Below are 14,958 nucleotides of genomic sequence, written 5' to 3'. Positions count from 1 at the left end.
GATATGTGCAAGAAGGCCCAGACATCGAAAGCTTCCCTGAGGTCAATGGCATTGGCACTGGGGCTTGTGAGGCGTCCGTAAAACCAAGCACCACTATTGCCCCTGAGGCCTGCTGCTGAGGGGGGTCACCCGCACCTGCAGCAGCATGTTTTTTTTAAAATGTCAAGCATAAAGGTCTATAACACATGCTAAGTGGTAGGCCTAGTCGATGACTTAGCTCCTTCTGTCGACAAATGGAAGTCTCGATGGTGGTGCCTCTTTCTCTTGCGTGACGAGATAGAATGATTCCTAGAATGGGACTGTCTTCTTTCGCCGATCTTTCTCATCTAGGTCGGCCTAGAGCGAGTTTTGCAGCCCATTCGCACAAAGATTTCAGGTGCTTGTTAACACACAACACACAACCCTCTGTGTCGTGACCTGTTCCGAGGCACCAGAAGAATATCTCATGCGGGTCAGTAACCAACATTTTGCAATGGCAGTCAGTACACCGCTTGAAACCCGGGCGATGGACATCTTGCGTCGTGGAAAAAAAATCAAATTCCGATGAAAATACATCAAGTAGAGTCAAAGACTCAATCACTGTATTCTCAAAGCAGCGTGTCAAGCGCGTAGAGAAAAAGAACTGAGGTGTGGGCGTAGTGATGCGGTATATATATATATATATATTACATGGCCACGGTAGTGGCCATGTAGTTATGGTTAAGTTGGTGTTTCCATAGGAAGATCACTTTTTGGGCGGCTTATAACTTCGCTCTCCCTGGACGAATCCTCACCAAACTTTGCAACCAAAGTATTTGGGTCACTCTGAATCTTTCTGCAAAGTTTCGTCCAGGGGGGGCAAAGTTATAGGGGGGGTCCCAAAACTTTTTTCTTCCCATAGACATAATCGGAATAAACTTTGCTCATGCCTACGGCCCAAGCCGCTGGACAGATTTAAACCAAATTTGCGGCAGGAGCGGCGGCTTGGTCCTGAAAGCATGCTTTGCTTTATTTGGTGTAAATCCGTCCAGTAGTTTTAAAAAAAATGACAAAAATGCAAGTTATAAAAATTTAGTGATATCTGTGTTCGCTTCGCGGGCACACTTCCCTGTTCGCTCCGCGGACAGGACGGTGATTGGTCAAGCAGCTTGCGTGATGTCCGCGGACATCTGACGTGCTCTCTCATTGGATGCGGTGAAAGCGTGCAGTGCGTCTGGCTTCAGAGACGCCCGCCATCTTTGTTCCTCGCCGCCTGCACAGTAAGTCTTGTGTCTGTCTCCTGTTCCTCCCACCCCCGCTCATGCCCCGTTTGTCCTTCTTGTCCCCCCCACCCCCACTCATGCTCCGTGTCTCCCCTGTTCCTCCAGCCCCCCGCTCACGCCATCGGCACACGGTGGCCAGCGGAGGGCTGAGGAGCGGGATCTGCCGCCTGCACACGAACGCCGTGTGTCTCTCTCCCTCCCCCCTGCCCCTGCTCGTGCCCCGTGTGTCTCTCTCCCCTTCCCTCCACCCCCGCTCATGCCCCGTGTCTCTCTCCCCTTCCCGCCCACCCCCGCTCTTGCCCCGTGTGTCTCTGTGCCTCCCGCCCATCCCCACTCATGCCCCGTGTGTCTCTCCCCCTCCCGGCCGCCCCCCGCTCATGCCCGTGTGTCTCTCCCCCTCCCGCCCACCCCCCGCTCATGCCCCCTGTGTCTCTCCCCCTCCCGCCCACCCCCACTCATGCCCCGTGTGTCTCTCCCTCCCCCCGCCCCTGCGTCTCTCTCCCTCCCGCCCACCCCCCGCTCCTGCCCCGTGTGTCTCTCCCCCTCCCGCCCACCCCCACTCATGCCCCGTGTGTCTCTCCCCCTCCCGGCCGCCCCCCGCTCATGCCCCGTGTGTCTCTCCCCCTCCCGCCCACCCCCCGCTCATGCCCCGTGTGTCTCTCCCCCTCCCGCCCACCCCCACTCATGCCCCGTGTGTCTCTCCCCCTCCCGCCCGCCCCCCGCTCATGCCCCGTGTGTCTCTCCCCCTCCCGCCCACCCCCCGCCCATGCCCCGTGGTGTCTCTCCCCCTCCCGCCCACCCCCCGCTCATGCCCAGTGTCTCTCCCCTTCTGCCCACCCCCGCTCATGCCCCGTGTCTCTCCCCTTCCCCCAACCCCCCGCTCATGCCTCGTGTCTCTCCCCTTCCCCCCACCCCCGCTCATGCCCCGTGTCTCTCTCCCTCCCCCCACCCCGCTCCTGCCCCGCGTGTCTCTCCCCCTCCCGCTCATGCCCCGTGTGTCTCTCTCCCTCCCCCCACCCCCGCTCATGCCCCGTGTGTCTCTCCCCCTCCCGCCCACCCCCCGCTCATGCCCCGTGTCTCTCCCCTTCCCCCCACCCCCCGCTCATGCCTCATGTCTCTCCCTCCCCCCGCCCCCGCTCCCTGTGTCTCTCTCCCTCCCGCCCACCCCCCGCTCCTGCCCTGTGTGTCTTTCTCCTTCCCCCAACCCCCCGGTCATGCCTCGTGTCTCTCACCCTCCCCCCCCTCCCGCTCATGCCCCGTGTGTCTCTCTCCCTCCCCCCACCCCCGCTCATGCCCTGTGTGTCTCTCTCCCCTTCCCCCCACCCCCCGCTCATGTCCCGTATCTGTCTCCTGTTCCCCTCATGTGCCGTGTCTGTCTCCTGTTGTCCCCCAACCCCCGCTCATGCCCGTGTCTCTCTTGTTGCCCCCCATCCCCTGCTCATGCCCCGTGTCTGTCTCCTGTTCTCCCCACCCCCTGCTCATGCCCCGTATCTCTCCTGTTGCCCCCATCCCCTGCTCATGCCCCGTGTGTCTCCTGTTGCCCCCCACCCCCCGCTCATGCCCCGTGTGTCTCCTGTTGCCCCCCACCCCCTGCTCATGGCCCGTGTCGGTCTCCTGTTGCCCCCCACCCCCGCTCATGCCCCGTGTCTGTCTCCTGTTGCCCCCATCCCCTGCTCAGCCCCGTGTCTGTCTCCTGTTCTCCCCACCCCCGCTCATGCCCCGTGTCTCTCCTGTTGCCCCATCCCCCGCTCATGCCCGTGTGTGTCTCCTGTTGTCCCTCACCCCCCGCTCATGCCCCGTGTCTCTCTCCTGTTGCCCCCCACCCCCGCTCATGCCCCGTGTCTGTCTCCTGTACCCCCCCACCCCCTGCTCATGCCCCGTGTCTCTCTCCTGTTGCCCCCCACCCCCTGCTCATGCCCCATGTCTCTCTCCTGTTGCCCCGCAGCCCCTGCCCCATATCTCTCTCCTGTACCCCCCACCCCCCGCTCATGCCCCGTGTCTCTCCTGTTGCCTCCCCACCCCCGCTCATGCCCCGTGTCTCTCTCCTGTTGCCCCGCCCACCCCCCGCTCATGCCCCGTGTCTGTCTCCTGTACCCCCCCACTCCGCGCTCATGATGCCCCGTGTCTGTCTCCTGTACCCCTCCACTCCCCCGCTCATGCCCCGTGTCGGTCTCCTGTTGTCCCCACCCCCCCGCTCATGCCCCGTGTCTGTCTCCCGTTCTCCCCACCCCCCCGCTCATGCCCAGTGTCTTTCTCCCGTTGCCCCGCCACCCCCCGCTCATGCCCCGTGTCTCTCCCCTTCCCCCCACCCCCCGCTCATGCCTCATGTCTCTCCCTCCCCCCGCCCCCGCTCCCTGTGTGTCTCTCCCTCCCGCCCACCCCCCGCTCCTGCCCTGTGTGTCTTTCTCCTTCCCCCAACCCCCCGGTCATGCCTCGTGTCTCTCACCCTCCCCCCCCTCCCGCTCATGCCCCGTGTGTCTCTCTCCCTCCCCCCACCCCCGCTCATGCCCCGTGTGTCTCTCTCCCCTTCCCCCCACCCCCCGCTCATGTCCCGTATCTGTCTCCTGTTCCCCTCATGTGCCGTGTCTGTCTCCTGTTGCCCCCCACGCCCCCCGCTCATGCCCCGTGTCTGTGTCCTGTTGCCCCCCACCCCCCCCGCTCATGCCCCGTGTCTGTTCTCCCCACCCCCCAGCTCATGCCCCGTGTGTCTCTCTCCCTCCCCCCACCCCCGCTCATGCCCCGTGTGTCTCTCTCCCTCCCCCCAACCCCGCTCATGCCCCGTGTGTCTCTCTCCCCTTCCCCCCACCCCCCGCTCATGCCCCGTGTCTGTCTCCTGTTGCCCCCCACCCCCCCCGCTCATGCCCAGTGTCTCTCACCCTCCCCCCCCTCCCGCTCATGCCCCGTGTGTCTCTCTCCCTCCCCCCACCCCCGCTCATGCCCCGTGTGTCTCTCTCCCTCCCCCCAACCCCGCTCATGCCCCGTGTGTCTCTCTCCCCTTCCCCCCACCCCCCGCTCATGCCCCGTGTCTGTCTCCTGTTCTCCCCACCCCCGCTCATGCCCCGTGTCTGTCTCCTGTTCTCCCCACCCCCGCTCATGCCCCGTGTGTCTCTCTCCCCTTCCCCCCACCCCCCGCTCATGCCCCGTGTCTGTCTCCTGTTCTCCCCACCCCCGCTCATGCCCCGTATCTGTCTCCTGTTCCCCTCATGTGCCGTGTCTGTCTCCTGTTGCCCCCCACGCCCCCCGCTCATGCCCCGTGTCTGTGTCCTGTTGCCCCCCACCCCCCCCGCTCATGCCCCGTGTCTGTTCTCCCCACCCCCCAGCTCATGCCCCGTGTCTGTCTCCTGTTCTCCCCACCCCCGCTCATGCCCAGTGTCTGTCTCCTGTTGCCCCCCACCCCCCTCGCTCATGCCCCGTGTCTGTTCTCCCCACCCCCCGCTCATGCCCCGTGTCTTGTTCCCCCCACCCCCCAGGTCATGCCCCGTGTCTGTCTCCTGTTCTCCCCACCCCCGCTCATGCCCAGTGTCTCTCCCCTTCCCCCCACCCCCCGCTCATGCCTCATGTCTCTCCCTCCCCCCGCCCCCGCTCCCTGTGTCTCTCTCCCTCCCGCCCACCCCCCGCTCCTGCCCTGTGTGTCTTTCTCCTTCCCCCAACCCCCCGGTCATGCCTCGTGTCTCTCACCCTCCCCCCCCTCCCGCTCATGCCCCGTGTGTCTCTCTCCCTCCCCCCACCCCCGCTCATGCCCCGTGTGTCTCTCTCCCCTTCCCCCCACCCCCCGCTCATGTCCCGTATCTGTCTCCTGTTCCCCTCATGTGCCGTGTCTGTCTCCTGTTGCCCCCCACGCCCCCCGCTCATGCCCCGTGTTTGTGTCCTGTTGCCCCCCACCCCCCCCGCTCATGCCCCGTGTCTGTTCTCCCCACCCCCCAGCTCATGCCCCGTGTCTGTCTCCTGTTCTCCCCACCCCCGCTCATGCCCAGTGTCTGTCTCCTGTTGCCCCCCACCCCCCTCGCTCATGCCCCGTGTCTGTTCTCCCCACCCCCGCTCATGCCCCGTGTCTTGTTCCCCCCACCCCCCAGGTCATGCCCCGTGTCTGTCTCCTGTTCTCCCCACCCCCGCTCATGCCCAGTGTCTGTCTCCTGTTGCCCCCCACCCCCCGCTCATGCCCCGTGTCTGTCTCCTGTTGTCCCCCAACCCCCGCTCATGCCCGTGTCTCTTGTTGCCCCCCATCCCCTGCTCATGCCCCGTGTGTCTCCTGTTGCCCCCCACCCCCCGCTCATGCCCCGTGTGTCTCCTGTTGCCCCCCACCCCCTGCTCATGGCCCGTGTCGGTCTCCTGTTGCCCCCCACCCCCGCTCATGCCCCGTGTCTGTCTCCTGTTGCCCCCATCCCCTGCTCAGCCCCGTGTCTGTCTCCTGTTCTCCCCACCCCCGCTCATGCCCCGTGTCTCTCCTGTTGCCCCATCCCCCGCTCATGCCCGTGTGTGTCTCCTGTTGTCCCTCACCCCCCGCTCATGCCCCGTGTCTCTCTCCTGTTGCCCCCCACCCCCGCTCATGCCCCGTGTCTGTCTCCTGTACCCCCCCACCCCCTGCTCATGCCCCGTGTCTCTCTCCTGTTGCCCCCCACCCCCTGCTCATGCCCCATGTCTCTCTCCTGTTGCCCCCCAGCCCCTGCCCCATATCTCTCTCCTGTACCCCCCACCCCCCGCTCATGCCCCGTGTCTCTCCTGTTGCCTCCCCACCCCCGCTCATGCCCCGTGTCTCTCTCCTGTTGCCCCGCCCACCCCCCGCTCATGCCCCGTGTCTGTCTCCTGTACCCCCCCACTCCGCGCTCATGATGCCCCGTGTCTGTCTCCTGTACCCCTCCACTCCCCCGCTCATGCCCCGTGTCTGTCTCCTGTTGTCCCCACCCCCCCGCTCATGCCCCGTGTCTGTCTCCCGTTCTCCCCACCCCCCCGCTCATGCCCAGTGTCTTTCTCCCGTTGCCCCGCCACCCCCCGCTCATGCCCCGTGTATCTCTCCTGTTGCCCCGACCCCCCGCTCATGCCCCGTGTCTGTCTTCTGTTCCCCCCACCCCCCGCTCATGCCCCGTGTCTGTCTCCTGTTGCCCCCACCCATGCCCGTGTCTGTCTCCTGTACCCCCCACTCCCCCGCTCATGCCCCGTGTCTGTCTTCTGTTCCTCCCCACCCCCCGCTCATGCCCCATGTCTGTCTCCTGTTGCCCCCACCTATGCCCGTCTCCTGTACCCCCCCACTCCCCTGCTCATGCCCCGTGTCTGTCTCCTGTTCTTCCCACCCCCCGCTCATGCCCCGTGTCGGTCTCCTGTTCTCCCCACCCCCTGCTCATGCCCCGTGTCTCTCCCATTCCCCCCACCCCCGCTCATGCCCCGTGTCTCTCCCCTTCCCCCACCCCCCGCTCATGCCTCGTGTCTCTCTCCCTCCCCCCACCCCCGCTCCAGCCCATTGTGTCTCTCTCCCTCCCGCCCACCCCCGCTCCTGCCCAGTGTGTCTCTCCCGCCCACCCCCCGCTCATGCCCTGCGTCTCTCACCTTCCCCAACCCCCCACTCATGCCTCGTGTCTCTCGACCTCCCCACACCCCCGCTCATGCCCCGTGTCTCTCTCCCCCTCCCGCCCACCCCCCACTCATGCCCCGTGTCTCTCCCCCTCCCGCCCACACCCCACGTGTCTCTCTCCCTCCCGTCCACCCCCCTGCGTGTCTCTCTCCCTCCCCCCTCCCCCACCCCCCGCTCATGCCCCGTGTGTCTCTCTCCCTCCCCCCACCCCCGCTCATGCCCCTTGTGTCTCTCTCCCCTTTCCCCCACCCCCCGCTCATGCCCGTGTCTGTCTTCGGTTCCCCCCGCTCATGCCCCGTGTCTGTCTCCTGTTCTCCCAACCCCCCGCTCATGCCCCGTATCTGTCTCCTGTTCCCCTCTTGTGCCGTGTGTCTCCTGTTGCCCCCCACACCTCCCGCTCATGCCCCATGTCTGTCTCCTGTTGCCCCCCACCCCCTCGCTCATGCCCCGTGTCTGTCTCCTGTTCCCCCGCTCATGCCCCGTGTCTCTCTCCTGTTGCCCCGACCCCCCGCTCATGCCCCGTGTCTGTCTTCTGTTCCCCCCACCCCCCACTCATGCCCCATGTCTGTCTCCTGTTGCCCCCCACCCCCTCGCTCATGCCCCGTGTCTGTCTCCTGTTCCCCCGCTCATGCCCCGTGTCTGTTCCCCCACCCCCCAGCTCATGCCCCGTGTCTGTCTCCTGTTCCCCCCACCCCCCGCTCATGCCCCGTGTCTCTCCTGTTGCCCCCCCGCTCATGCCCCGTGTCTGTCTCCTGTTGCCCCCCACCCCCTGCTCATGCCCTGCGTCTCTCCTGTTGCCCCCCACTCCCCTCGCTCATGCCCCGTGTCCGTCTCCTGTTGCCCCCCACCCCCCTCGCTCATGCCCCGTATCTGTCTCCTGTCCTCCCCACCCCCCGCTCATGCCCCGTGTCTCTCCTGTTGCCCCCCCACCCCCCGCTCATGCCCCGTGTCTGTCTCCTGTTCTCCCCACCCCCCGCTCATGCCCCATGTCTGTCTCCTGTTCCCCCACCCCCCGTGTCTCTCTCCTGTTGCCCCCCACCCCCGCTCATGCCCCGTGTCTGTCTCCTGTACCCCCCCCACCCCCCGCTCATGCCCTGTGTCTGTCTCCTGTTGCCCCCTCCCATGCCCCGTGTCTGTCTACTGTACCCCCCACTCTGCGCTCTTGCCCCGTGTCTCTCTCCTGTTGCCCCCCACCCCCCGCTCATGTCCCGTGTCTCTCATGTTGCCCCCCACCCCCCCGCTCATGCCCCATGTCTGTCTCCTGTTCTCCCCACCCCCGCTCATGCCCCGTATCTGTCTCCTGTTCCCCCATCCCCTGCTCATGCCCCGTGTCCGTCTCCTGTTGCCCCCCACCCCCTGCTCATCCCCCGTGTCTCCCTCGTGTTCCCCCCACCCCCCACTCATGCCCCGTGTTTCCCTCCTGTTACCCCCCACACACCCGCTCATGCGCCATGTCTCCCTTGTGTACCCCCCCACCCCCTGCTCATGCCCCTTCTCTCTCCTTTCCCCCCACCCCCGCTCATGTCCCGTGTGTGCCCTGTACCCCCTGCTCATGCCCCGTGTCTCCCTCGTGTTCCTCCCCACCCCCGCTCATACCCCGTGTCTCCCTCATGTTCCTCCCCACCCGCTGCTCATGCCCCGTGTCTCTCTCATGTTCCCCCCACCACTGCTCATGCCCCGTGTTTCCTTCCTTTTCCCCTCCTCCCCCTGCTCATGCCCCGTTTGTACCCTGTTCCCTCTCACCCCCCACTCATGCCCATGTGTCTCCCCTGTTCCCCCCCCCAAACCCCCGCTCATGCCCTGTTGTGTTCTTCATACATCCCGCCATCCCTTTCCATGGTGGCCATCTTGGTAAAAGATTTTCCTTCCTACACCGGGACGCCGCAGGCATCCCGGTGTAGGAAGGAAAATGTTTTTTTTTTTTTTTTTACCACCCGGCGTTCCCACTTTGACGACATAAGATGTTAGTGGTCTTCATCTATTGAAAAGGTTGTTATGGTGATGTTGCACTAATAAAAACCTTTAAAATTTAGTTAAACAAAATGTTACAGGGACGTTATGGTTAAGTTGCACTAATAAAAACCTATGAAATTCAATGAAAAAACTTTTTCAAAGGGACGTTATGGTTCCAAGTAAAACCGAAAAACCCTTGAAATTCGCCAGTTATGGTAAGCTAAGCAACCATAACTCGCGCCACCACAGTGCACTGCTAAGACGAACACCCAGGACATCAAAGATGACATCACAAAGCGGGGAGGTCGCAGAACAATGCTGAAAGACTGTTGCTGGGACAACCATTGGTCAAGCCATCTCCCGGAAGCGAAGCAGTACTCTTTCTATGACAGGGAAGAGCTTTCAAGGTGCCTCCATCCATTGAACTTGTAGGCCTAACCAGTTGCCATTCACAATCACTAAGGCCTATGTCTTTGTGCCTACAGAAGTCTGTGGCGGCTTGGGGGTCCTCTAGCATACTGGGATTGCAAGCAGAAGTTCATCTTCTGCACCCCATTTCCAGCACGCTGGTTTTCAGAACTAGGAAGCTGCTAACTGTGAGGAGAACAAGCTGTCAAAGTATCAAACAAAAGCCACTTGGAACCTGAAACCTTTGGACCTCCCATAACACAACCTACAATGAGAGCAGTTGTCCCCAATAGTCCTGATTTACCTTGGCTCCTTGATTGTTTCAATTGGGGTATAAGAGGCTTGTTTACAAATTTGATTTGAAGCCCTTCTGCTCGCCATTCACTAACATTGGCCTACAGTCCTTTCTTTTAGCTACCCGTGCTTTTGATGGTGGAACCTGGACTAAGAATCCTGTCTGTGGTACTCTGAGATGACCAGGATTGGTAGATCTCCATATGGGAGAACTCTGACCACCTTAAAACTCACCCCCAAAGTAGACGACAAAACTTGGCTACTTACCTTGAAAACTGTTGACCACATGTCTTTTGGATAGGGCTAGACTTCTTAAGTGAAGTTACTGTGGACTGTTGCTGCCTTAGCATTTTAGAATGCGTGTGATAACTCGTTTCAAAATCTTTGGATAGCTCAGGGACAACACATTTGTCTTGAAATCAAAACAACGTGGCACAACACAGGTCTGAATCCTGATCTCGAGCTTCTAAACCATTTGTTGGTATTAAGCATGTTATAATACAAACTAATAATGTATTTAATTTAAACACTATTTAACTATAACTGGGTGCATTCAAAACTGTGGTATGTATGTCCCCTTTGCACCAAACCCCTGACCTCCATAGTCTAAGTCTATGTGCTTGGCCTCATTACTGAGTTGTGTTAGACTTTGGTGGTAAACCCTTGCAGGTCCACTAAGGTTGGAATTTCAGCACCAGTAGACCAGTAGTGCTTCTGAACAAAACCTAATACTACTCTATGCCACCATACACAAACCCCTAGACACATTCTTGCATATGGTACTTTTCCATGACATTGGGCACATCCATACAATACATTACAGTGGTTCATTGTCTTGCCGGTCAACCCGTATACCCCCATCTTGATCTTTCAAAGGGATGGGGTAGTACTCTGTTATCGTCTAGTTAGCCACACACCATGGGTAGCTCCAAACAATTTGTTCTGTTTTAGTGCAGTTTAGCTCCAAATAGTAATTGCCCATTCAGGAGTCTATTTGAAACATTGGATAGACAAAATTATCAAAAGGATTTTGATGTTTTATGGTTGTAGACTTCAAAAATGTATTGTGGGTCCATCTGCATAGTTCCCTCAAAAGGCATATGGCGTATTCACATCTCGGGTAAACCAATTAGGAAACCATGAAAAATACAAAGCGCTCAGGGCATGGTCTGCTACAGTTCCCCCATAAAGTTCTAAAATCCTTTGGGTCACTGCAATCTACAAAACATGATTGTCTAATGTGTTCTTTGCCAAAGAGCAACTTTATTTGAGGTGTCCGCATTACAAGATGGCAATTCATTCACATATCCCACAAAGCCATAGACGTACTACATAATTATGCCTTACACAGTAGCTTGGACACTTTGCCACTAGAGCCAGGTTATGACATACTCACAAGTGCTAGAGGAATATATGTTACACATCGCGGCAAGTGGTCGTTATGGGCACGGACCCGCTTGTGCGGCGCCCCGATTCCGAGCATCTCCAAGATGGAAGCTAGAGTATCTTTCCGACCCGCTGGCAGCGGTCTAGTAGTTGCACGCTCTCTTGACGTGCGGCTGACCGGTCACGTGATCCTTTATCCGGAACCGAAGCGACCAGTGCTTCACGTCGCTTCTGTCTTTGACGCTCCGTGAGTTCGTTTCTGTATCCTTCCTCTTCATGCACACATTTCTCTCTACCATTAGCGGTTCCTACTTACCCTGTTGCTTTCTCTCATCAGATCCTCTGCTCTGCATTCGCTGGTTTCTTTTTCAACCGGCTTCGCCAACCCATCTTGTTTGTCTTCTATTCTGGCCAGACCCACATCTGAGTAAGTACCCTTTCTCTAGGATTCCCTTTGAGATTGGCCAGGCTCTCATCTCCTATTATCCTTCCAGGCTTCCCCGAAGCTGTCCTTTGCAGTCAGATTCCAGATCCGAACTTTCCATTAGTCCTATTCGGGTGAGAGAGATCTCTTTGAAGCTCTTTTCTTTTCCATTCTACAGACCCTCCTCTAACCTGATTCCTATCTCTTCACCTCTCATTCCTGCAGACAAAGTGTCTGGTGTGATTCCCGGGGGTTCCTGCCGTAGACGTCCATCTTTCATCGTATCCTGATCTGCACGAGCTGGGATTCGTCCAGGGTTTTCTTCCCATTGAGGGTTTCCCTGGGAGTCCTGCCCGCTCTCCTGGGTTACTTTACCCTGGGTAGAGTGGCCAGGGCTGTCTCTGGGAAATTTTCACAGCTGCTTTATCTTTCCAGTTGGAGTCGATTGCCAAGGTGAGCTGTTGTAAAGCTTTCACTTTATTTAGTTCTGCAACTTACTCATATTTACACGAGTTCCCTAACAGAAATAACAATATAACACACTGATACAGCAGGAGACACCAGAGTGCAAGAAAGTATGCAAAGGTTTAGGGAAGTAAAGAACATGCGACAAAGTCTACCTCAATGTCAGGCACTCACCTTTACGACACTGCAGCTGTACCAAATTAGTCTCGAAGTCCAGGGGACTGATGACCACATCTACAAAGTTAAACTGACCCTGAAATGGAAAAGAACATGAATTTACTGAAACCTTTATGAAGGATGGATTAAATTCCAAAAGTAGAGAATGTAAAAGCTTCTGTGTGACAATGCGGTAACTAAAATGAATGCATGTCCAAAAGAACCCAATCTAGCAAAGCCTGAAGGATTTACACTTAATCTTCTATTTCAGCAGCCGGATGCATTCACAGAAACCATCTCATTGGGACTATGTAAATATAGCACATTTCCCACTAAAGCAAGTTATGGTCCATAACATTGGATTGCGAGGTGTGCAACCACTATCAATCAGAATAAGTCTCCTTGAAAATAGGGAATGTCTCATATCACACACTTACAATATCATAACAAATATCACTGCATATGAACTAGATCACATAACATTCAAACAAGAGAAACATATTTGAAAGAAAGCCAATTTTATGTAAAGACCAGAGACTTATTATGCTCCACATTTTGTTTGATGTCAATACTGGAAACGTTGTACAACACTAACTAGAAGAAAAGGGGAACTGGTTCAAATCTGCATAAGCCCTTGGACCTGCAGCCAATCAGGTGCCCTTGGTAGTCCTTCATCCAGAACTCTCTGGTTGATCTCCCACAGCTGCGATCTAAAAGGTCCTCTTTCTTTGATGGTGCCTGCAGCTGCAGGTCATGGTTTTTCTTCTCTCCTCCACTACACTGCTCTACATTTTATTTGCCTGAATGAAATATCTAGGGGCTTGTCTGGAGTTTATGCACTGCTCCATCCCAGGTCTGCAGAGCCCCGGTGCACGTAGCAGAGGTGATGCTGGCCCTCTGGAGTGGTGTTCTCATCTGTTTTATGGGTCAACAAATTCCACTGGTGGTGTTGCTGCTATGAAACCTGGGGGTTAAAGCCCCTCTCCCAGGGTGTTTTGGCCCATCTGCCATGTGTGTTCTTGGAGGCATTGCTTCTGCTTGTTCTTTTTAGGGTTCCTTCTATCCAGAGCTGCCATAACAGGGTCTCCAAGCATGTGCGAGCCTGCACACACTAGGCTCTTCTAATTCATAATGCAACAGTTTGTTTGGGGCCGGTTTCTCCGTTCCCACAGTTGTTCGAGGCCCACCTTGACATAGTTGTTCCTCTCATTCAGGGATACAAGCAAGGCTGCACAAGAATGGCGGCCCTCTGGTGAGGATTTAGTACGAACGATGCATGCTTCTATGCAGCAGGCTGTGTTTTGGATAACCTTCGGGAAATCTGTGTGGCACTTGGAAACGATTGCGCATCCTAACTTTACAGTGCAGTTTTCTTCAGATCAAGTGGCTTGGGGCATGCATTTATGGATTTGCAATGCACTGGATCAGCCATAACATGCGAAATTGAGGAGAGAGTGCCCACATCTGACCATTGAAGGTAGAGTGTCATCTATGCCTGAATTGGATCCGAGGAGATTCGGCAAAAACCCCAAGAACAGGCTTGGACTGGCCTATAGGGCAATTTGTGAACCTAAACACAAAATGCTAGTGTGGGTCTGTTTTTTTGGTCTAAGTGGGCCCCTTTTTTGGCCAATGTGGGGCAGTTTGATGAGTTACTTCACTACACGGCTAGTAGGTTTGACCATTGTTACTGAATAAATATTCTTTCAAATGCACAATTTGCATCACTTTTAATCAAAAACCTCCCCCATGGGTACTACTCAATCAGTCTGTCACACCAGGAATGAATTGCCATTTGCAACTGTGGGGTACTTTTTAATTGGTGCCAGAGACAATTGTATGCCCCATTGCGACTCTGCTAAAGAAACATAATGATAGCTCTTATAAGTCTTGTCAAGACAGGATTCTGATTCTGGATGTGTTGGGTCCACTTACTAAGATTGTGCAAGCAGCTGATGACGCAAGAGTTTCTAACTCCTTCTTTGGATCCAAAGACTGTCAGTGGCCGGGCTCAGTGCACCATGTCTTTTTTAGGAAATGCCAACATGGACGTTTTGACAGAGAGGCGTAAAGGCCTTCAGATAAACACTGACATCAAGTTGGGGGATTTACCGACTTCAGGGTCCGTTACCAGAGCAGATCGTTTAATTTTTGACTGGCATTCATCAAGAAGCTAAATACATTTGTCACCACATTCACATCACTGAATTATGCAAAATTCAATATTACAAATGTTTTTCCCCAACCAGTTAAGGCCAGGGGGGTCACTCATATAGTTGCTTAAGGCACATTTCGTACAGTACTAGACCATATGGAGAAGGCAGAGCACATGCCTTCTGTTAGGACAGATTTGCTTTTTCTATCTTTCCCTCCATTTACATCAATGGAACCCTGTAAATAATTGCTCTGGTATGGACCCTGTCCTGACGTTTGGAGGCAAGTAAAGCCTTTCCGCTTTATTTGCTTTTCTCCGTTTATCTTTTTTGTGGGCACTGGTTAGCCCATACGGCTACCAGCGCAGATTGAGCCCATCCCCATTGCTAGATCCCTTTGTTGTTACAGTGAAGTACCCAAGGGGTACATTTTATCCCTTTTTCCATTGTAACATTTCCGTCTAAGAATGGCTGGTGACAGTGGATATTTTTCTACTGTTTTGTTTTTGCTGCATGCACGTTTTCATTGTACTGCATAATGCCATTTAGTACCATATACTCAGAAATCGCCATGTTATGTGTTAAATAAGCCCCTTTACAGGCAAAACCTTGAATTTCCTGGTGAAAGCGGAGGTGCAAGTGTTAAGAAAGATTGTATTTAGCTGCTTTGCCTCCATAAAGATCTAGGGAATCCTGAATTCCATATTTAACATATCTGCACTTTAGAGGCAAGTAAAGCCTTTTTGATTTACTTAACTTGAAAAGCTCATCTGTTTGGGGGCATTGATCCGTTCCTAGGGCTATCAGTGCGGGGGGCTGTTTTACATTATGAAATTCCCTGTTTTGCACTGAACACATCACCTTACAGTGCAGTGCGATGGGGTTGCTCGATGTGTCCAAGACAGGCTGGTG

The 14,958-nt window shown here is 56.5% G+C and overlaps 1 protein-coding gene across 4 annotated transcripts in view; it reads right to left on the bottom strand.

The window, feature by feature from the left end:
• The window catches only part of TSC2 (TSC complex subunit 2), a 1,437,517-nt gene that overhangs the window by 150,431 nt on the left and 1,272,128 nt on the right, over nt 1-14,958 (bottom strand). For all 4 annotated transcript variants that reach the window (XM_069647328.1, XM_069647330.1, XM_069647331.1 and 1 more), the window contains one exon: nt 11,912-11,990. In XM_069647328.1, the coding sequence (XP_069503429.1) occupies nt 11,912-11,990 (79 nt within the window). The remainder of the gene's footprint in view (nt 1-11,911; nt 11,991-14,958) is intronic.

Source organism: Ambystoma mexicanum, chromosome 2q (assembly GCF_040938575.1).
Source record: "Ambystoma mexicanum isolate Mex_15411 chromosome 2q, UKY_AmexF1_1, whole genome shotgun sequence".
In the NCBI taxonomy this organism is placed as follows: Eukaryota; Metazoa; Chordata; class Amphibia; order Caudata; family Ambystomatidae; genus Ambystoma; species Ambystoma mexicanum.
The sequence above is the reverse complement of the archived record's forward strand: the minus strand, read 5'-3'. Positions and strand labels throughout refer to the sequence as shown.